Source organism: Ctenocephalides felis, unplaced genomic scaffold (genome assembly GCF_003426905.1).
Source record: "Ctenocephalides felis isolate EL2017-DRISC unplaced genomic scaffold, ASM342690v1 CF-g0.4_SCAFFOLD_03571, whole genome shotgun sequence".
Taxonomy (NCBI): domain Eukaryota; kingdom Metazoa; phylum Arthropoda; class Insecta; order Siphonaptera; family Pulicidae; genus Ctenocephalides; species Ctenocephalides felis.
In genome coordinates this window covers 3962272-3985644 of record NW_020539725.1, presented here as the reverse complement: position 1 = coordinate 3985644, position 23373 = coordinate 3962272, and the positions used below count along the sequence as shown (strand labels likewise).

The window sequence follows — 23373 nt, the reverse complement described above, 5'->3', positions numbered from 1 at the left end:
GGAATCGATTGGTTTTTGAACCATTGAAATCGGTTGATCCGTACGCCCGGAAACGTGACCGAAAAATTGTATCCATACATACACACACACATCCATTTTTCCTGAGGTATGCCAAAATGTTCAGAAACCTTCAAAACGTCGAGAAATGCAAAAATTCTCAATTTTGATTTTTGGACGATTACAATAACTTACCCTACGGGAAGTTAACAATAATTTGGAATTATGTTTTTATGTACAATATCTGTAAAATCATAGAAAACATCTGACGTATATACGATAATTATGAGCTTTTTAATGCAACCTAGAGCCTTGGTGCCAGTAGCGGCGCGAGGCGTCGGCGGTGTCGGCGGCCGCCGACGGCCTCGCGCCTGGGGGGGCCTCGCAAGAGACCCCGGAAAAATTTTAATTATTTAAAATTTAGTTAATTTTCATACGGATGTGCGAGTAAAAAAGGTGATTAGTGGTTTACAGGCACTATCATTTTACTCTTTTATCTTTCATGGACATTATCTAATATCGTCTGTCAACACTATAGATTAATAAATCTAAACAACTTTGCGCAAGCTAATTCTCTGGTTGTTTATATTTGTGTATTTCTTATGTGAGCACTATGTAAATCATCGAAACAGTAATTAAATATTCGAGGAATAAAAGTAATCAATGTTCAATAAAAATTTATCAGTGAGAAATAACAATGAGATAATAGCAAAAACTGGAAACTAATCATTGTTTCACACCGTCAACACAAGCAACATATTTTTTTTAAACATTCTATTGGGATGATCAGTTCTTTCAAATAAAATTCATAACCTTTTAAACTTTTTTTGTATCTCCAAAACCGCTAAACCTGCCTTTGACAATTTATCAACACAAATCGAATGTTTTTTAAATGTTTTAAATCGGTTGATCGGCTCTGATGTCGTCGACAAAAAATTAAAGCGTCTTAAAAAAAACGACATTTTGACATTTTTGAACCAATTTTAAAAATTCAAAAACTAATCGAAAATTTTCAGTTGGCGATCGTCCTGAATTGTTGCGACAAGATCGACCGCACAGTTTCTTCGTAATTTATTGTAAAAATCTTTTTTCAAAAACTTATTAGTATCATCTAACATAAATTTTATGGAACTACGATAAATGATTAATTATAAAAACTCATTAACTTTTAGAATAATGGGGCGAGCTTTTAGACCATATGTACCTACTATGTGATGTACGGATTTGTGCACTCAAATTAGTATGAACATAGATTTTTTAAATCTAATTAATCACTTGCAGATTGCAAAATTTTGTCTAATTAGTTATTAAGTCGGTGATTTCCAACCATTTTTTATTCATAATGATCGAGAAAACATAAAATTTACGAATCAAATGGTTGGGCAAAGGAAACTTTTTTGCGATAAATATTTAATTTTAGTGCTTTTTTAATAGCTGGAGAACTAACCATTTTTGCCGAAGAGTTTGTTTATTTTAACTTGTGTAATTTTTGTCTATTTCAATTGGTGTATTTATCTGATTAAAAATAAATCTCATATACAGTTATAGTAATCGCAAAAAAATCTAAAACATAAAATTTTATATATCTTCAAAGATTTCTGAACATTTTGGCAAATTTTCGTCGACGATTTCGCGAACATGGATCAACCAATTTGAAAAATTCAGAAAACATTTGTCATGTATTGAAGGTGAGAAGACGTGCTGATTAGTTTTTGGCAAAGGCAGGATAAGCCGTTTCGAATATACGGGACAAAAAATGCCAAACTGATTACATTTTTAGGAAGGCAGGTCTAGCGGTTTGGGAATCCAGTAAAAAGCACAACAAAAGCCATTTGGCATATGCACATCAAATTATCAGATATTTTATAAAGATTTTAATTAATAGTGAGTTAAGTTAGACTGCAACGCGCCGTTTACGCGCCGTTTACGCGCTTCGATATTTCGTCTCTAAGCAGCTAACGCAACGTGATTGCTTTGAAAAAAAGTTCGAAATTTTCAACAAAATATTTCAAATTAAAAACTTAACTTTTCAAATTTTTTAAAAGCTTTTCAAAAATTTAAATTACGGCACGAAAAGTTTCAGCAATTTGCCTTTAGGCATGATGCCATGTACCACTAGTCAACTTGCAACTGGCAAAAAAGAGGGGCCTCGCAAACGAATTTCGCCGACGCCCACGAATGGTCTAGCGCCGCCACTGCTTGGTGCAATGTCCATTTTTCGGTAATTGTGGTTAATTTTCATTAATTTATTTCATTTTGCTCATTTAACATCACAGTCTCAAACTATGACACAATTGCCCCATTTTTTCAAGAATAAAGACTTTTTTCGAACTATGAATTTAAAATTATTAAAATCGAACGACTTTTAGACACCCTCCTTTACAAAATATACTAAAATTTGGTATGTTTCATAAAAGGTAGGCGCATTTAATCAGGATTGTAAGATGCTAAAATCATAGACCTTATGATAAATAATATTTGTATTATAATACAAATAAGGTCTATGGCTAAAATACATGATAGTTTCATAATAAATAAATTCAAGAAAGGTGAAGATAATCCTAAAACGTGCGAATTACTTGTTATCAACCTATATTGAACGATTTGAAGACATCAATCTTAAGTGGTAAAATGTTTTTTAATCTGAAGTACTGAAATTTTACTTTAAAAAGAGTTGGTTTTTTGTTGATATTTTTTTTACCAAAATTTAAATTTAGTTTATTTTGAAATTTTGAATATTTGTAAGTGTAATGCGTATAGAATATAAAAACATAATTTAATTTAATGTATTGTTATCAAATCGATAAATGTACATAGTCTGTAAATCACAATGTCTATATAATGTATCAAAATTTGAAATGAAATAAAAAATCAAAAATCTTATAAAACTAAAAAAACTGAAATTTAACTATAGTAGGTATGTATTAATGTATTATTATAGTGAAAAATTGTGATTATAATAATAGAATGCATTTATTTTTGAATTTGTGCTTCACGTTTTTATTTCATATGGTTTTATTCCGTAATGTGAGTAATGCTAATGATATTTTAATTTCTGTAACGATAGAGCATTGCAACATATTATATTTACATGAATCGTATTTCAGAATACTTTAGCGAATATTGCATTCTAAAGTTTATTAGTTTATTGTAGAAAACTATTGGTGCATGGCATGGTGCGGCAAATTAGATTTTTTGAAAACTTTGTGTACATTAGATTATTGAAAATTTTCAAATTTTTGAAAAAAAATGACACACACATACTACACACACATACATGCATTTATTCTAAGATCAATGCCAAAATGATCAGAAATCTTTAAAACGTGAAGATATATAAAAAATTTAATTTTCGATTTTTTGCGATTACTATAACTTACCCCACAGGAAGTTAATAACTATTTCCATTTAATGAAAATTTAACTGGTTAATATTTTGTAAACTTTACAACTCTCCAATGCAGAAGCACTTATCCACCACATAATGTCCATAAAATGTATACACATAAGATCTCTATAAAATATCTGATAATTTGATGTACATATGTACAATAAACATTTTTGACCGCCAAATGATATTTTTTTAACTTATTTTTATTGAAAGTCCATAACCGCTGGACCTGTCTTCCCAAAAACTTAATCACTTCTTCATCTTATCAATACAAGTAAAACGTTTTTTGAATTATTAAAATCGGACGCTCCGTTCTCCTAAAAACTTAGTTACCGTTTTTGGCACTTTTTGCCCCGTAACTTTGGAACGACTACACCTGACTTTGCCAAAAACTAATTAGCATGTCTCCTTATCAATACGAATCGAATGTTTTTTGAATTATTCAAATAGGTTGATCGGTGTTCCCAAAATAGTCGACGAAATTATGTATCCGCACACACACACACATACACACATACACACACACGCACACATACATTAATTTTTAATAAAAATTTTCATTTTCGATTTTTTTGCGAATGATTGCTTACCCTACGGGAAGTTAAAAAGTCTCCCTATTAAATAAATTCTAATAATAAAATCATCAAATATGGATGGGTTAAGCATTAGATTACCATCTAAAAATACGAAGTAAGGAGAAGTTTCAGCCCAACAGCTCATGGGATGTGAGGTTCTGATTGCTGTTAAAATATGAGAATAAAAAACATATTTTGTGTAAATTTTAATTTGGGCCTGGTTTCAAAAATCATTGTCGTATACTATAATATATTACCATGTTAAACCTATCTTCATTAATTCTGTATCATATCAATTACGATTTACAGCAAAGATATGTTTTGATAATGCGCTGCTGAAATGTCCATATCCTGTTATAAGCTGCTAAGCTGCGTCTAACGCTTTTAATATATGTAAACAGAACGTTATATGTGTATCCACATTAATGCATTTGCTAGGCTTGTGCAAAGATTATGGGCTTAGGAAGATAGAAAAATAAGAATAGTTTTTATTTGACAAGTATCACAAATATGCCAATTGGTCTTAGGCTTATTTAAATCCGTGTCGGAAAATAATTGCAATAAAGAGCGTATTTATTTTTGCAGTCAGATTTTTTGAATTGCGATAAGTAGGGTTTACGTGACGCTATTATTGCAATTTTATTGGAGGATTATTAACGAAATAATAATAAGAAAACTTATTATTTTCACTTTATAGTCCAATTCTTCCACAAAATAGACCAATGTTTTTAGTACCACTTTATATGAAAAATGTTACGTAACATAGCCTCGTCATAACATTGATCTATTTTATGGAAGAATAAGCGACCTTGATATAAAGAATCTATTTAGATAATTAGTAATAAATTTTTGTGATCAATGCACAAATCCATAAAATTAAGAGAGCAAGATTTTTTTGCGAAAAGTGTTACAAATAAGCGTTTTTTGATAATTCCAAAGAAATTGCTTGGCCGATCGTCTTGCAAACCTAATCGCTGCTCCACCTTATAGAATTTAATACAGGGGCTTTTAAATTTGGGAAATCGGTTCAGCCGTTTTTGAGAAAACGTTGGCCAAATTCACATTTTGATTTATCTCAAATCGACTTTTGGCACAAACTTTGACAATCATATTTTTTCGAAATTTGATGAATTTTTAAATTTAAACGATTTGTCTTAGGGCCATAATATTGTGGTCTATCACTATCAACATAAGAAGTTTCATCGAATTTGTCAAGAATTTTTTTTCTACAGTTAATTACAAAGAAACGGCCCGATCAATTATTACCAAAAAGTAAGATTTCCATTCAAAATATTTCAAACGGTTTTTGAATTTTTAAAATCGATTCAGGTTTATGAGCTAGAACGTTAACGAACTTTTTCTCACTTTTTTACTAATCACAAAGGAACGGCTGGGCCGATCTTCGGACGTATTTTCATTTTATTATATTGGCCATGAAGGCGACAATCTTCATGGCATTGAGCTTTTACACGGGATGGTTGTTACCTCTGGTAGATGGCGTAGCGGAGAGTTTTTGGGACAAATTGTTTACTTCTAAAAGTAAAGTCTGCGAAACAACATGTGTAATAAATAACAAATAAATATATCTTCTTTAATTACAAGTTCGTAACAAATCAGTGATAAGAACTGCATCAAATACATGCAATATATCAACAAATCAGTGTTTAATACAGTCCACAGCTACAGGGGTTAAATTATAACCCAACAACCTGAGTTATCGAAGAAGAGTTTTAATAAATTCCATAACTAAGTAGTAGCACACACAGCCGATTTTCTCGCCAACTGATAGCTTTTCCTCATCGAGTTACATCGAATGGCGTTTAAATTTTTGAAATCAGTTCAGCCGTTTTTGTGAAAACGTTGACAACAGGTCAAAAGTCGGGCCACACACACACATATTTTTTCCAAATTTGGTCTCATTTGATTCACAATTACTTGAAATGTCGAGAAAACATAAAATTAGAAAATCGGATTTTCTCGCGAAAACAAACTTTTCCTTCGGGAAGCTAATAAATATATGCTTTATTTAACTCAATTTAAAAGAAATTGTATAGAACACAAAACGCATTTAAAACTTATTTTTTGTTAAATATAGTTTATATTGTTTTACGATTTTTTTCTCATCAAACTAGCTTTTATTGTTCTTTTCTCGTTTTAATTCATTTTCAGACGAATTTAACAACTGATTGATTTATTTTCTTTTAAATAGAAAATGATAACCTAATTAAAAATTTTTGAAGCCGTTTTCTCTATGCATTTCTTACTTATAGTTCATAGAAAATATCTCAAAAGTTCTCATAATATTCTCTTTCAATAAAAATTTTCTCAGTTCACTTCAGGCTTTCTCTTTAATCCCGAGCGCTCGCTATCAATAGCGTTTTCTTTAAAAATAATATTATACGCTTGTAATATCTCTTTTCATTAGAAATTCTTTTTGCTTTTTGAACTATATTCTAGGATGGTATTTTATTTTTCCTCATTGTAAATGAGCGTAATCCGCTCCTATAATGTACTCTTTCAATGAAAATGAGCGTCACCTTTGACTTGGGATAGACAGAGACCTGGTGGAATAGGAAAAGTGCAGCAGGAAGAGAAAATGTAAAATGTTTTTCATGATGATATTGCAGGATTAGAAAATAGTGGTGTATACAAGTATATCCTTTTGGAAATTTGCTGGAACTTTGGTATGATCAAATTTAATGAAAAAATGTACAAAGCATTGCGAAGAAATAGTTTGATCATTTTGGTTCATTTAGATATAGTGGGAAAACAATCTTATCACTCTTTAAGATATTTTGACACGCTATTTAGGAACCACGTGTTTGTTTCGTTCAGGGCCGTATTGTCAAATCGTTTGTTTACGGCCCTCTCGTTATGCAATTGCAAAAAAAACTCAGCGTATCTTCTTTTAATTGCATTCTCTTGCAACATGCAAAATTTTTGGGTTGAAAAAATCAATGTTATGATTGAGATTATTTATATGCTCGGTTAACATAGTTTTGAATTGTTTGGTATTTTTAGAGTTATTTTTATGTTGATGAAGGCGTTTACTCAGGTTTTGGCTAGTTTCTCCGATATAAAAAAGTTTGCAATTGGAGCAATTAATTTGATATACTATAAGTTCTTGAGGCGGTCAGAATTAAACTAAATTAAATTAAAGATTCAATTTGTGTAAAAACGGAACTAAAGGGTTGTATCGCAATTGCACACCAACAAAAGGCCACACTGTTTGTTGAAACAGCCTTCTCCACGAAAAGTAATGTAAAAGATTTGTATTTTTCGTATTCACAGAATTTAAAATTATCTTTACACATACACCATAAAATAACGTGCCCAATAATCTATCACTGATAATTTATTCTTTACTCATTTTTAAGAAAATTAACTTGTTTCTAAGTAATATTTTTTATTCATCAACTCAAACACTAATTAATACAATTAAAATATAAAATGTCTTCTGTAATATGCATTTTTATCATAAATCTGCGTAAAGTACAATTAATCAATATCATACAAATAAAATATATAGTGTCTCCTATAATATAACACAAATTACATATGCTCACATGTTACAAACTATATACTCCATTCAATTTTATTTACTTGAATCTGTATATAATTTTTATGTTATAGGAGTATGTTACAACTGTCTCCAAACACAAACATTGTTATACATTATTGAAGGTTGATAAATTTGAAACAAAATATTAAATAAAATTTAATGTTAGTCGATAATAATAATGCAAACCAAAAATGTATGATAGATCAATTTCATATTACTTGTCAAAAATGACGGACCAACACAGTTCTGTATATTGCGTTTTTGCAATAACCCCACTTATGTTTGATATAATAGAGAAGTTTTAAAACGCATTACATTATTTATTTCTAAGATTTTGCAATTTATAACACCCCGTACCAGGATTATAAAATTTTGTGTGAAGTTTAATTTGTTATATAAAACTTCTGCTGGCGACAAACTCTGCAAAGTTGTTATGAAATCTACTTTTGAAATTTTATATTATGTTATTTTTATGTCTCTTTTTAAAGTGCTCTATGAGAAGTATAAATGTGTACTTATAGTATATCGCTCATTCTCAAACTTCGATCATAATTATTAAAAAAGATCTGAATTATGATTTTTTTAATACTAATAATTCTGTAATAGAAGAACTTTTTATAATTATTATATAGTGAAGATTGATTGATAATGAGAGTTCAAATTTTGATTACGATTTAAACTAGTGGGGTGGGTGGCATCGTGCCTTAAGGCAAATTGCTGGAACTTCCCGTACCGTAACGAAATGTTCGAGGATTACTGAATGTTTTCAAATAGATTATTATGAATATTGTAACATTGTCTAATATTTATAAATATTATATAAACTGAATTGCAGAGTTATTAGAGATTATTTGTAAAGTATATTAGAGCTATAGTCAGAATTAAAAATAAATATTTTCGATATACAAAAAACTAAAAAAAATAAAAAAAAAAAATGGGCCAATTTTTTTTTTCCAAAATCGATTATTTTGTTAAGACAAGCAGAAAGTTCTTTGAATCATTTAAATCGGACGCTTAGTTCTCTCAAAAACTGCCATTTTTTACATATTTAGCTCCGTATCTTCAAAATGGCTGGGCCTGCCTTTGCCAAAAACTAATAAACACTTCTCCCAATCATTACTAATTGAATGTTTTTTAGATCATTCAAATCGGATACTCCGTTCTCTCAAAAATACGATTTCTATTTTCTGCACTCTTTGCTCCGTATCTCCGAAACGGCTGGACCTGCCTTTGCCAAAAACTAATCAGCTCTTTTCCCTATCAATAGGAATCGGATGTTTTTTGAACCATTCAAATCGGTTGATCCGTGCGCCCTAAAACGTGACTGGAAATTTGTATCCACACATACATACACACACACACACACACACACATCCATTTTTTCTGAGGTATGCCAAAACGTTCAGAAACCTTCAAAACGTCGAGAAATGTAAAAATTTTCAATTCCGATTTTCGGCCCTTACAATAACTTACCCTACGGGAAGTTAATTAATATTTTATATCAAATTACCGTTAGTTTGAAGTTACATTTTTCGAGAATTCAGTAAATTTTCTATTCTTGTTTACAAGTGATATTCAATAGACGAATTATATCTAAAAAATGTAATAGCAAGTCGTACAAGATATTATTTAAAATTTTTCGTTTCTTATTTTTATCATTATTTTCATACTTTTTTAGAAAGAGCACAATGTTACTTTATCGGAATAATACAGACTCCTATTTCCTATTAAGCATCATGTCCTCTTTCAATTAATAATAAACTGTTCACACAAATTGTAATTTTGTAAAAGCACAATACTCTCTATGTTCAAAAAGTTTATGATTTTTTAAACTTTTTTTATTCACTTATTGAAAGTTACATGCCAATTACGATTTTTCGTTACCCGTCGGATATTTATAACAAATTTATGAAACGGTCCTTCGAAAATAGTTCTGTAAATAGTGCATTTTTTTCTGTCTCTTTCGTTAAAATTTTAATGTAATTTATTTAATATTGCTGCGTGCACAGTTTACCAGTAAATAAAAAGTAATTAATTCTCAGTTTGATTGTTGCTAGCGCTATAATCTATCGTTTTTATTACTAGAAAACTTATTTCAGTAATGTTTATAGCAACTCATTTCCTTTTCGATTTCACAACTAATAGTTCAAGTTTTTACCTATGTGCGTTGTTGCATTTTGTGGTTAAATTTTTATGATTATAATTAATATAATGCCTATAAAGTTGATTTACCGTACGAAACTAAATTTCTGGGCAAAAATTAATTACTACCATAGTTGTGTGTTGGGCCTATTTGTAACAGCCATAACTATTAAAGTTAAGATCCAAAAGGATCTTAAACGATATTAAAATATTTTTTGTCTTCATGGAACATGTATACCATCCTGTATAATATCGTCATAACTAATGCTCCCCAGAGGTCATCGCAATAAACAGAACTGTGAATTTTGTAAATAGTTATCTTACTTAATGTAAAAAATCCACATCTGGGATTAGTTGAAACAAAATCTTGGGGCTAGTTATAACATACAAGAATTAAATTCAGATTCAAGTGAAGAAAATTGGATGGAATATGTAGTTTTTAACCTGTGGACACATGTAAATTGTGTTACAGGAGACACTATATCATTTATTTGTATCATGATATTCATTGTAGTTTACGTCGATTTATGATAAAAATTCACATTACATGAGGCATTATGTATTTTATTTGTAATAATTACAGTTTGCACTAACGCATTAAAATAATTCCTTAGAATACAAGTCAATTTTATTAAAAATCTGTAAAGAATCAATTATCAGAGGCATTATTGTCGTTTTTGTCGTTAACCATAAGTTGGTACAGCGCACTTTTTCTAGAAATTGATTAATTGTGAAATAATAAATGCAATTATTTTTACTTGATTCGGTAGAGAAATAATTACAACAAATATCCATCGTTATTTTGTAGAAATATAAACAGTGCGCTTCAAGGTATATTAATTAAAAATGTTACAGGCCGGCAGGCGAGTATGAATTCCCATGAAAAATCAAAGAAGAGTATAATTAAAACTACAGAACTCGCTGTACTACATATTTATTGAACATAGCAAAATTGTGAAAGATATATAGATTTATTACAATTATTACCTTTTGTAATACCAACTCTTATCTTATTACAATGAAAATTTGAATTTTGATATATTCGTCAATATTAATCAGTGGATATCGTAAATCCAGCTCAAATTATGTAGTTTATTAGTAGTCATTCAACTTTTTACAAGATATATTATATATAATACACAACTGGATATATATGGAAAATGTGAACTTTAATCATAGGAGGTTTTCTGGTCAAAACATTTTTGTATCATGCGCAAACTAAAACGATATTTTGTTATGCATTTCTATTTCATTTTTCCATCACTTCTGGCATTCAGATTATTTAGGATTACATGTTTTACCACCACAATTGTAATGAATCTTCGGAGTTAATTTGTGGTTTCTTCCATTAACAAATTCTCGGTATAATAAACTCAAAAATGGAGATAAAATATTGATTTGGATGTTCTATTTAGAGAATTTTGAGATAAAATATTAACTTTTATAAGTAGAAGAAATATAAAGAAAAATAGAAAATTATTCAATTGGGAAACAGTTGAGCAGCTTCAGTATTTTTTCTCAAATTTTGCATGTAATAATGAATTTCAAAATGATGATCATAGAATATATAAATATAAATCAACTTTTGTTTGAAATTACTCTCTCTATTTTCTCTTTTAAATATATGCATATAGTAAAAATCGGGTAGCGCTGTCCTAGGGCATATTCGTGAACTGAGTTAACGGATTCCGGGAAGAATAGTATGAGAGATTTTCCATTTCCATTTTATATCGCAGTTCCAGAAAAGGGCTTAATTTGAATTAGAAACATATTTTGGATCTTTATTTTAAGTAAAAATGGACATCACTGCTGGCCGATGTCTAGGGCGAAGTTCAATTACACGACGCCGTCCACACGAATGCGTTACGCCAAGGAAACCCATGCATAGTTATATTTAGATTTATTAATATCATAATTTTGAATAAATTCCAAATATCTTTATCTATTCCAGATTTATAGTGCCGGATCCTTTGGAACCAATTCCCATATCGGTTTCGACCTCGAGAGATCCCACGCGGGATGCGCGGACTCAGTTTGAGCTACGGCAGCCGCGCCACCTGGACATGTCAGCCCATCTGGTGGCGGAGGACGTACCGAGGTAAAACTGTTTGTTTATTGATATTCATTTGTGTTTATTGTAGTTTATTATTATTTCCACATTCTCATATTGCGTTACTCGAGAGAAATTTAAACTGTTAGTTGATATTGAACATAAGTGTTGAACTGAGAACACTGATTATAAATGATGATGATTGATAGTTGTATTTTCTCATGAATTTACATGCGAACGCGCATGTAGATGAACTTATTATAATTTAAAAGAGTGTTTGAACAACATGTTATGAAATTAAAAAAGAAACCTATATTTTATATTTGTAATTTAAGCGAAATGTTATTTTTCTTATCTTCAAAATCAATGTACTCCCATTAACTAACAGCCCCTACTCATAATCAATGTACTGATATAGTAAAATATTTGTATTAGCCATACTGACCCATATTAAAGATGTTTTGTTGACTATTCATACAGTATCGTATGCTCAGTTCTAAGCAAATATTAAGGGTATGGTTTAATATTATAGAACATAAACCAAAGCCATATATTTTATGATAAACATAGGGTATTGGAATATACAATAATTTCTGGTATATACAATATACCATAAACGATAAGTTATTCATTTTTTTAAATCTCGAAGAAGAAGTTAATGTTTTCGCCAGAAAATCCATTTTGCTCATTTTATGCTTTGTCGACACTTAAAGTCATTTCGAATCGAATGAGACCAAATCTGGAAAAAAATTGAATGTGTGTGTATATGAGGACTAGCGTATTTTTACGACAACCGGCCGAGTCGTTATTTGAAATTAGCAGAATAGTGTAAAACTTTTCGCCCACGTTTTAGCCTACAATTCTAAATTGATTTTAAAAATTAAAAAACTGTTCGAAAAATTGGTTAGCAATCGTGCTGATTAGTTGTTGGCAAATGTTTTTAATGATTTTGACGAAACTTTGTATGGCGATAAATTTTGTAGTCTGAAAATAGAAATAACATACTAAAATATTACAGGTCTATAAATTTCGTCGCGTGCTTAAGCGATTTTAATCAAAATTATATTATCCATATACGTGTGCTATATTTTGTATGTAGCTACTGATTACAGTTAACGACCACATTGAAATAAAATATATTTTTAGAACGCAAAAAATGTAAAATGAAATGTTTTAAACAAATTAATTTAAATTATACAATTACATATAGTATAAATATATTTCAAAGGCATCAATTAACTAAATTTAAATTTTTAATGATTAAGTTTGCTACTTACAAATTGATTTATTATCTAATTTTAGATAAGTTTATCTTGTTGCTCAATAAATATTCTGCTTTTTGCTATTTCAGATCATTTATCAATTGCTTTTCAATTTATGTATAATTTAGGCAGAGTTTGTAGTTCAAGGAACTAGGAACTTTATTCTTTATTTTTAAAAAGCTCGTTGCGGAATATTATTCATATCATTCGCTTTATTTGAAACTTGCAATATAATTTTTTCTGAACCAATAATTTTATCATATTTCAACACACAATTATTAAATTACATTCAAGCATTTAAATGTTCTCATAAAGTATGCAATCATAATTTCTATAATTTTAATTATAATAATAGTATTGCTAATACACAATAAACTTTTGTGCATTTACTTACACCACATTAATATATAATTAGAAAACTAACACTGGTTGTTTATAATCTTGAAACTTAATTAGAAGTGATATTTTGTGACGGTAATTAAAACATATTTCTGAGTGTTACATAATTTCTCAGTATTCTGATAACTATACAGACAAGAGAATATTTATTATGACATTATTTCTTATACAATCTCTCTCTGTACCAGCGTAGCACTTGTTGAATCTCGTACCAATATAGTTTTGTTTGTTCAACTTGTAATTAGGGGTGAATTCATATACATAAGCAAATATGTACTTGTTTGCAAGTATACCGTTACAGAATACAGAATACAGACATTCATGTACAGTACTTGAACAGTACCTACAGAATTAAATGGAGATGAGAAAATTTTATCGATGCATGAATATGTTGACCAGATATTACTTAATGCTTAAATAGATTTGAAAACTAATGGTAAAGAACTTCCATGTATAATAATTCATTGACTATTATGAATCAATGTGATTATTAACTTCCCGAAGGAGAAGTTTATGTTTTCATCAAAAAATCCGATTCGCTAATTTTATGTTTTCTCGACATTTCAAGCCATTCTGAATCGAATGAGACCAAATTTCGAAAAAGTATGTGTGTGTGTGTGTGTGTGAACAGATTTTTTGCCGTAAATCGACGTTTTCTCGAAAACGGCTGGGCCGATTTCAAAAATTTAAAAGCCATTAGATGTATCTCGACGAGGACTATTGTTTGTCAGTTTTGTGCGACGATCTGCCAAGCCATTTCTTTATAAATCGCACAAACGTGAAAAATTTTTCGTCTACGTTTTAGTCCGCAATTCTGAACCGATTTTGAAAATTTGAAAATGATTTTGAAAGATATTGGTTGGGAATCAATCGTGCTGATTAGTTTTTGGTAGAGATCGGCCGGGCCGTTCTCTTGTAATAAAGTTTAAAAAAAAAAAATCTCGACGATTTTTATGATTTTTTTTTTGACGGTAGATACCATAGTCTTCTAGATCATACTAAAACATTACGGCCCTACGACAAATGGTTTAGCTTTAAAAATTCGTCAAAGTTTGCAAAAATTGGTATCATTTTTTTGACGTTTGTCAAAATTAGAACTTTGATCGACGTTTTCTCAAAAACGCCTAAACCGATTTCAAAAATTTAAAAGCCATTTGATGTATTTCGGCGAGGACTATCGTTTGTCAGTTTTGGGCGACGATCTGCCAAGCCGTTTCTTTGTAATTTGAAAAAAAGTGTTAAACTTTTCATCCACATTTAAGCTCATCCTACCGAACCGATTTCAAAAAATCAAAAACTGTTCGAAAGATATTAGTTGGGAATGATACTGATTAGTTTTAGGTGAAAATCTATCGAGCCGTTTTCTTGTAATTAACTGTTGAAAAAAAAATTTAAGCCGATTTTTATGGATTTTTTTTAGCGATGTATACCATGGTCTTGTAGAATTTACTGAAATATTACGGCCTTACGACTAATAGTTTGATTTTAAAAATTCATCAAAGTTTGAGAAAATGAGTAGTTCTTTTGACATTTGTTAAAATTAAAATTAGACTATTTACTTGGTATAATGATAGAGTACTTGGTGTGAACATAATAAACCATTATCCGAGTTAACGTGTTCATTTGTTTTCAATTATGTGTAATAAATCCATACTTTTAATCACTCATAAATTAATTTAGTTTCTATTGATTAAGTCGATTATTTACTCATATCGGGAAGTTCATGTAACTTGCCTCAAGGCTAAATACCAAACCAACTAGTTTAGGTATGTAAATCGTTCCTTTAAAAGATTGATATGAATTTTGTAAAATCTCTTGTACTGGTACACTAATCAAAATTGCGTGAAAAAGTATTGATATTATTAATTTAGATATTGATATTATTAATTTAGATAATTTAGATATTATTAACATTCACGCACACATATTCATTTTAGTTTTATAAATAATGATAAGGTATAAATCTGAAATCAATCTTGATGCGCAACTCGACCTAAATAATTAGTTAACAATATACTAATGTATTAATTATTTTATTTAAAATTTTTGCAAATCTCTGCTAATTCTAAAGCAACGGCCGTTTGTTTCAAAGATGTAACTTTAGCTATCAATTTTCATTGAATTGCTTCTAAATTTTTGAAATCCGGTCAGCCGTTTTCGAGAAAACGTCGATGAAAGGTCAAAATTAGGTTCCCATACACATACATATACATAAAAATACGAACACACACATACACACATATATTTTACAAATTTTGTCTCATTCGATCCAAAATGACTTGGAACGTCGAGAAAACATTACAAACGAAATTAGCAAATCGGATTTCTTCTTCGAAAAGTTAAAAGTAGAGTAGAAATAGATAGCTTTTCAACTTCCCGTAGGGTTAGTTATAATAATTGAAAAAAATCGAAAATGAAAATTGAATATTTTGGCATATCTTAGAAAAAATGAATGTATTTGTGTATGTGTTTGTGTTGGGTAGTATGTATGTGTAAATGTGCAGATATAAATTTTCGTCGACTATTTCGAGAGCACAGATCAACCGAATTCAATGATTCAAAATTAGTTTTTGGCAAAGGCACTTCCAGCCGTTTACCGGGAAAAAGGGCCAAAAATGGCAATAGAGGAATAAGAAAATTTTAATAGAATGAAGCGTCCGATTTGAATAATTCAAAAAAACATTTTAATTGTGTTGACAGACTGAAGAACAATTTTCGAAGGCAGGTCGTCATTCTCAGAGATCCAATAAAAAAGGTTGAAAAACATGCCAAAATATGCATATTAAATTATAAGATATTTTGTGGAGATTCTAATAATGACTACAATTTTTTCACATTTCAATGGGGTACTTAGCGAGTTTGATGATGTTTATCGCGGCGCTTACGCGCTTCTGTAAAACAGAAATGCAGCGCCATGAAAATAATTCAAATGTTTTCAGAAATTTCAAAACATATTAAAAAGAATAGGAACTTTAAAAAAAATCAAAGTTCCTAAAAAATCACTTATAGTTTTTTGAGAAATGTCAAAAATTCTTAAAGATTTTTTGAAGAAATTTGCCTTAATAGAGATTTCTAAAAAAAAATTCTTAAGATACAACGCTATACACGACTAGTATAACATATGGCATGTCTTAATTGTCTTCTATGAAGTGAAATTATATATATATATATATATATATATATATATAATAGAGATGGGTAACTCACTCCGGAGTTATCACTCGGATACAACTCCTCCCTCGGAGTGAATCCGAGTGTAGTTGTTTCACAGGATTTGTCATATCCGACTTCCTCAAATTGATATTAAATCTGTTAACTCGTACTGGCATTTAGTGTTTTTGTCGTTTTTGATTTGGGAAGGAAGAGGTCACTTTCTTGTCTCGCAGGCAGTTTTATGACCTATTTTAGGTATAAAGGTCAAAATAAATACCATTGTATATTTTCCAGAAAATACAAAAATGTTACTTTAAAGATACAGAACAATGAAATTGTATTCAAGTGTGAATAGCTCAAATGTATAATTTATTGAACAGTAAGGGGTCATATTTCTAACTACGACAATCTTTGGCCGTGAATTTGCAAAAATATACGAAACGAAATACATTTTTATTTAATCTTGTTTTTCCATAGCCTGAAATAACAACACTTTAGAGTACAAAATTTATCAGTGATAGCATTAGTATTTAGTAATTATATAATTGTGTAAAAGTAATAATATGCTAATCGAACTACGCGATATAATTAATAATATTAATTCGATAATATTAATTCTCAAATGGAAATAGCAGAAGAAAATTTTTGAAAGAAGAAGTATTATGTTTTGCTTTTATTACAAAGTTTACTACATAATTTTTATATAAAATTAATCCAAGAAATCAATTATTTTCTCATCAAAAGGAAATCATTAGATTGAATTTGATTCTCAAGTTTTGCGTTTTTACTTTGGTCAACACTGCTGTCATCTGGTCGACCGAAAAATTTTACAATCCGTCATTTATTCGTGAATTTTTTAGAAAAATTATTTTATTGATAATTATTCATAAATTTTTATTTCAAATAATTAACGGGATTTGACAAATCCTTAGATACATAAACCGCGTCCTATGGAACACATTTGTTTCGAGTATTTCGGTTTCAAAATTGTCTGAGTCGTGGAGTTGTTTAGCGGATATAACTCCACCATGAAGCGGAGTCAAATCCGAGTCGATCCGGCTTCGGATATAATAAGCCCATCTCTAATATATAATATCACTATCAATTAAAGCAATGATTCCCAACGTGGGGCGCACGCTTTACCGGTAGGCAATTTGTAAATTCAGGGGGGAAATTTGAAAATTTTGGTGATTTGGATGTAATACTACATTACATAAAATATATTATATCACAATTACATAAAATATGTCATATCACAATTACATAGTATCGGTAAAATAGAAAAAATCTTAGATTCAACTAAGGTATCCCGGTTTGGCCGGGACAGTTCTAGTTTTCAACCTTGCTTCCCTAGTGCCGGAGTTATGTTTTTTCTCCCGGGTTGATCTGACCTTTTTAAACTAGCTGTAAGTGGAATTCTGTCTTAAGGCAATTAAGGCATCGTGCCTTAAGGCAAATTGCTGAAACTTCCCGTACCAAAAATTATTTTTTTTTAAAAACGATTAACATTTTTGAAAAAAATTTACTTCAAAAAAATAAGATTTTTGAGAAACTATAAATTGGACAAAAAATTACTTTTTTTTGAAAAAAAAATTTTTAAAAAAAAAAAAAATTTAAATTTCTTTTTTTTTTGAAAAAAAAAATGTTTTCTTTATTTTGACATATTTTGGAAGATCTGACCTTTATTCAAAGCAATCGTACTGCTTTAACTGCATAAAGACGAAATATCAAAGCGCGTAAGCGCCGCGTCGCCGTCTAACGCGTAAACATTGGTACGGAACTCATAGAAATGTAAACAAAATTCATACTTATTGTTAAAATCTCTATAAAATATCTGATAATTTGATGTGCATATGTCTAATGATCATTTTTGACCGCCAAATGGCATTTTTTTTTACTTTTTTCATTAGATCTCCGAAACCGCTAGACCTGCCTTTATGAAAATTTGGTAAATTCTTCATCTTGTCAATACAAGTAAAATGTTTTTTGACTTATTCAAATTGGACACTCCGTTCTCTTAAAAACTGAGTTACCGTTTTCGGCACTTTTTGCCCCGTATCTTTGGAACGGCTAGACCTGTCTTTGCCAAAAACTAATCAGCACGTCTCCTTATCAATACGAATCGAATGTTTTTTGAATTATTCAAATCGGTTGATCCGTGTTCCGAAATCGTCGACGAAAATTTGTATCCGCACATACATACACACACGCACATACATACATACATACACACACACACACACACACACACACATACATCCATTTTTTCTAAGGTATGCCAAAATGTTCAGAAACCTCTGAAACGCAAAGATATATAAAAATTTTCATTTTCGATTTTTTTGCGATTACTATAACTATCCCTACGGGAAGTTAAAAATTAGCTTGAAATGGAATTTTTATATTACTTTATAATAAAATTACAACTACTTATTATTATCTGAAAATGATATATGCGATAAACTGCTTATATAAAACCAAACATTATTAAAGATAATGTTGCAGAATGCAAAAATTCTTAGAGTTCAAATAGCCCTTCACAAATTATTTTAAACTTCTATATTCAAATTTACGAAAATTACCAAAAAATTAGATAAATCAAGTTTCTGACTGCTTGGCACAAGTGCTTTTAGGTCCGTGAAAGACTCCACTTGAAATATGCACAAGAAAAGTGATACATATTTTTTACTAATGTTCTAGAAGGCATTAAAAGCGGAAAAATCGTAAATATGACGTAAGTTTTTCACTCACTGTCAGTAACTATGACTAAAGATGGAATTAATTTAAAATAAACAAATTTTTATTGTAACTTTAAATAGTGCGGCTTTTACTCTTAGATTGCTTCAAATGAATCTTTAGGTTTGTTGTGGTAGTCTACATGTAAAACACATTTTTTTATGGTATGGTAAAAATTTCAGCTGTCAATTAGTAGAAAATACTTTTTTGATCGGTTGGGTAGTTTTCGTTTAGCATTCGTTGAAAGATGGAATATTAAAACAAACATTTTAGTCATATTTTGCATTTTTGTTTCTGCAAAGCGAACAATGATTCTCCTAAAGGTGAAGGTGCTGTTTATGGTGTCGCAGTCTTGAAAAAACAGCTATGTTAAAATTGGTTTGGAAAATGTCATTCTGGAGATTAAAGTTTTGGACAACCTAATTAAAGCAATAATCGATTCGGCTAATAGAAACAATTTGGCTATGTTTAAAAAATTTTGCCAAACTTACATTCACCAAGTGTACTTGACTACGAACCATCTAATTAAAACCCTTCAATTAAAAAAAATCATGATGGTGTCAAATTGTGCCTTTTTCGCTAATAAAAACTAGAACTTTTATAAACTTGGGATAATGATGCTTCTTGGAAGATAACAAAAGGTCATCAATCAAAATGATACATGCATTACAGAACAAAGTTATTTAATTCCACGCAAAAATTGTCTTTTATTTTCCAACAAAAATGCGCACTTACTTAGTTGCCAACGATAGCTACCAATTTCTAAAAAAATGCGTACTTACTTAGTTGCCAACCTGATAACTACAAAATTCCGTTCCAGTTGAAAAAAAGATAAAACAAATAAAAGAGATACATAAAGAATAGATTTTATTCCGTTCTGAGCTAAGAAAATGTTAACTAAGTAGACTCATTAAGGAATATATAATTATTCAAAATATAAATGTATATATCTTGTATTTTATTAAAAATATTTTAATTTATCAAGACGAGCGGCGAGCAATGCTGTTGCTAGTCGTTGCGACTTTGACACGGGTGCTATATGAGCGCGAGCGTGTACTTGCTCAGGTTTTTCCTACTTTTGAATGTGTTCTACCACATGAAATAAAACAAAATTTTGCACACTAAAAGAAAATTCAATAGCATTTCTAATGATGCTAATTAAAAATTAGTCCAAACAACCGCACTACCCGAAAATTCAAAACAAAAAATTATTTTCACTTTTTCATGAACTAAAAAATAATTATTAAACAATATTTAGGTCACAACGTTTTTAGAAACCTCACGGTGGAGCGGGGCCCAAAAAAGGTTGGAAATCACTGAACTAAAGCTTTAAGCAGATTTCTCAACGTACTTTTCGAGTACGAGCAAAGTGTCTATATAAATGTGTTTATATTGTTGCAATTGTGCAGAACATGTGATGAATGCAATTTCCGCTTATTTATCTGCGTCCTTTTATCGATCTTCAATGTGCAAATATATGAACACATATGCGTTTGGAATTTTCTATTCATTTATTACCAAAACAAAGTATTATTCTTCTCCTTCCTCATTCGTATTCTAATGGCATACACACAGTTTGCAAACGGTTATTACATGATTCAATGATTCATAGCCGGTATCGTAAAATTGCAATATCAATTTTCTCTATGTAGACAATTCGTTGTACAATTTTATTACCAATTTTTCTCTTCACCGATTCATGCAGATTTTCACTATTGCATTTCCTATCTTACATTAGAATACTATTATAGTATATTATACTCCTTCTTTATGTCATCGTAGACGAGGTTAACGTTACTTTTATATTTCTCAAAGTGGTATTTATTGAATGATTATTATAGAAAATTTTGTTTTACTGAAAATTTTATAAAAATAAAAATTCTTTTTATTTATATTCATCAATGTCTATGTAGTGCTTCAAACAGGTTTTAAAGATTAATATATATTTTATCATGTTTTCTGTGCATTTTTTTAAGTTTAGTTTGTTGAGACACAAATCGCACAGTTATTAATCACTTAATAATAACTATTTTATTAAATTCCCTTTGCATATCATTACGTTACGAAAATGGAAATTAAGTTTTAGAGAGAACAGGCTATCTGATTTGAATGATTGAAAAAACATTCAATTCGTAATGATAGCAAGATGTGGTGATTCGTTTTTGGGAAAGATAGTTTTTTTTACCAAGCCGTTTCATTATACGGAGAGTAAAAAGCGTAAAAAGTGGTAATTTTTGAGAGAAAAAATCAAACAACTATTTTCCTTATAATCCATTTTTTTCTATTGAAAATGATTCGGATTTCAAATTTAATCCTAACTAAAATTCTAAAGCTCACTTATATACTTAAAATAAATAATTTTAATTATGTAAATTAGTTTATATAATTTTTAGAAATATGAGATATGTTTTTTTCAGCGTTCTAACTTTGTTTGAACAAGTTTTGTTTGTTTACTTTTCTTATAAACATATATGAACGTGTTCGTCTAATTTTTAAGCTGTTATATTTCGTCTATAAAATATGAAAGATGAAAGTTAAAGTATTTATAATAATCTATTTGAAAACATTTAATATTCCTTGAATATTTCATTACGGTACGGTAAGTTCCAGCAATTTGCTCGATGTTTTGCTCCACTAGTTTTTATTTATATTTATCAATATCTATGTAGTGCTTCGTGTAGGACTCTTCTTCGTGAAATAGTTTTATAAATTATGTATAAACTTATTACTACTTAAGCTATAAAAAATGCATTTCCAGATTTACGCGCCCATAACTAAAAATATAGAAATGAATGTTTTGGCCGTTATTTTTTTCTGTATGGCGTACTATTCAAAATGTTAAATAAATCCTAAATTTTTATTTTTACAGATTTAGAAATTATTCTATTTTTAGCAATTATTTTATTGATACAATGATTTATGGGTATTTTAGCGTACGATATTGGGTGGAGAAGTTAGACATCATTTTATAGTTTTACGAATGCTTATATTTCTCAAACCCAATACATTTCGGATGCCTGATCTTACATAACCATTTTATAAACTCGTTGCTTTATTTTTTTAACTTCCCGTAGGGTAAGTTATAGTAATCGCAAAAAAATTGAAATTAAAATTTTTTGCATTTCTCGACGTTTCAAAGGTTTCTGAATATTTTGGCATACTTTAGAAAAAATGGATGTATGTGTGTGTGTGTGTGCGTGTGTGTGTGTATGCGTGTGTGTGCGTGTGCGGATCAACCGATTTGAATGGTTCAAAAAACATTCGATTCCTATTAATACGGAAAAGAGCTGATTAGTTTTTGGCATAGGCAGGTCCAGCCGTTTCGGAGATACGAAGCAAAGAGTGCAGAAAATAAAAATCGACTTTTCGAGTGAACGGAGTATCCGATTTGAATGATCTAAAAAACATTCAATTAGTAATGATTAGGAGAAGTGTTTAATAGTTTTTGGCAAAGGCAGGTCCTGCCATTTCGAAGATACGGAGCTAAATATGTAAAAAATGGCAGTTTTTGAGAGAACTAAGCGTCCGATTTTAATGATTCAAAGAACTTTCTGCTTGTCTTAACAAAATAATTGATTTTGGAAAAAAAATTTTTTTCAATTTTTTTTTTTTTTTTAATTTTTTGTATATCGAAAATAATTCAGATTTTATTTTTAATTCTGACTATAGTTCTAATATACTTTACAAATAATTTCAACTTTGCAATTCAGTTTATATAACTCTTATAAATATTAGACAATGTTACAATATTTATAATAATCTATTTGAAAACATTCAGTATTCCTCGAACATTTCGTTACGGTACGGGAAGTTCCAGCAATTTGCCTTAAGGCACGATGCCATAATTGCCTCAAGACAGAATTCCATTTACAGCTAGTTTTTTTGAAGTAAAACTTCTTTAGGCGCGATATGGGTGTAAAAATTTCTTTAGGCTACACGGGTGTAAATCCGTACAAATGCAACGAAAACGCCAACGTGAAGTTGAACACTGCGACGCCGTAAGCGCTGATGTCGCGAGTATCCACTCCCGTCATGTCATGCGTAAGTCGAGCGCTAAACCCTATTATATATGAACTTGCATTAATTGAATCACGTTTTTTATGTTATGTC

General features: G+C 29.8%; 1 protein-coding gene across 1 annotated transcript in view; it reads left to right on the top strand.

The window, feature by feature from the left end:
* LOC113385494 overlaps positions 1-23373 on the top strand; it is a 296450-nt gene that overhangs the window by 209330 nt on the left and 63747 nt on the right. The window contains exon 3 of the mRNA XM_026623351.1: positions 11618-11764. Within this exon, the coding sequence (XP_026479136.1) occupies positions 11618-11764 (147 nt within the window). The remainder of the gene's footprint in view (positions 1-11617; positions 11765-23373) is intronic.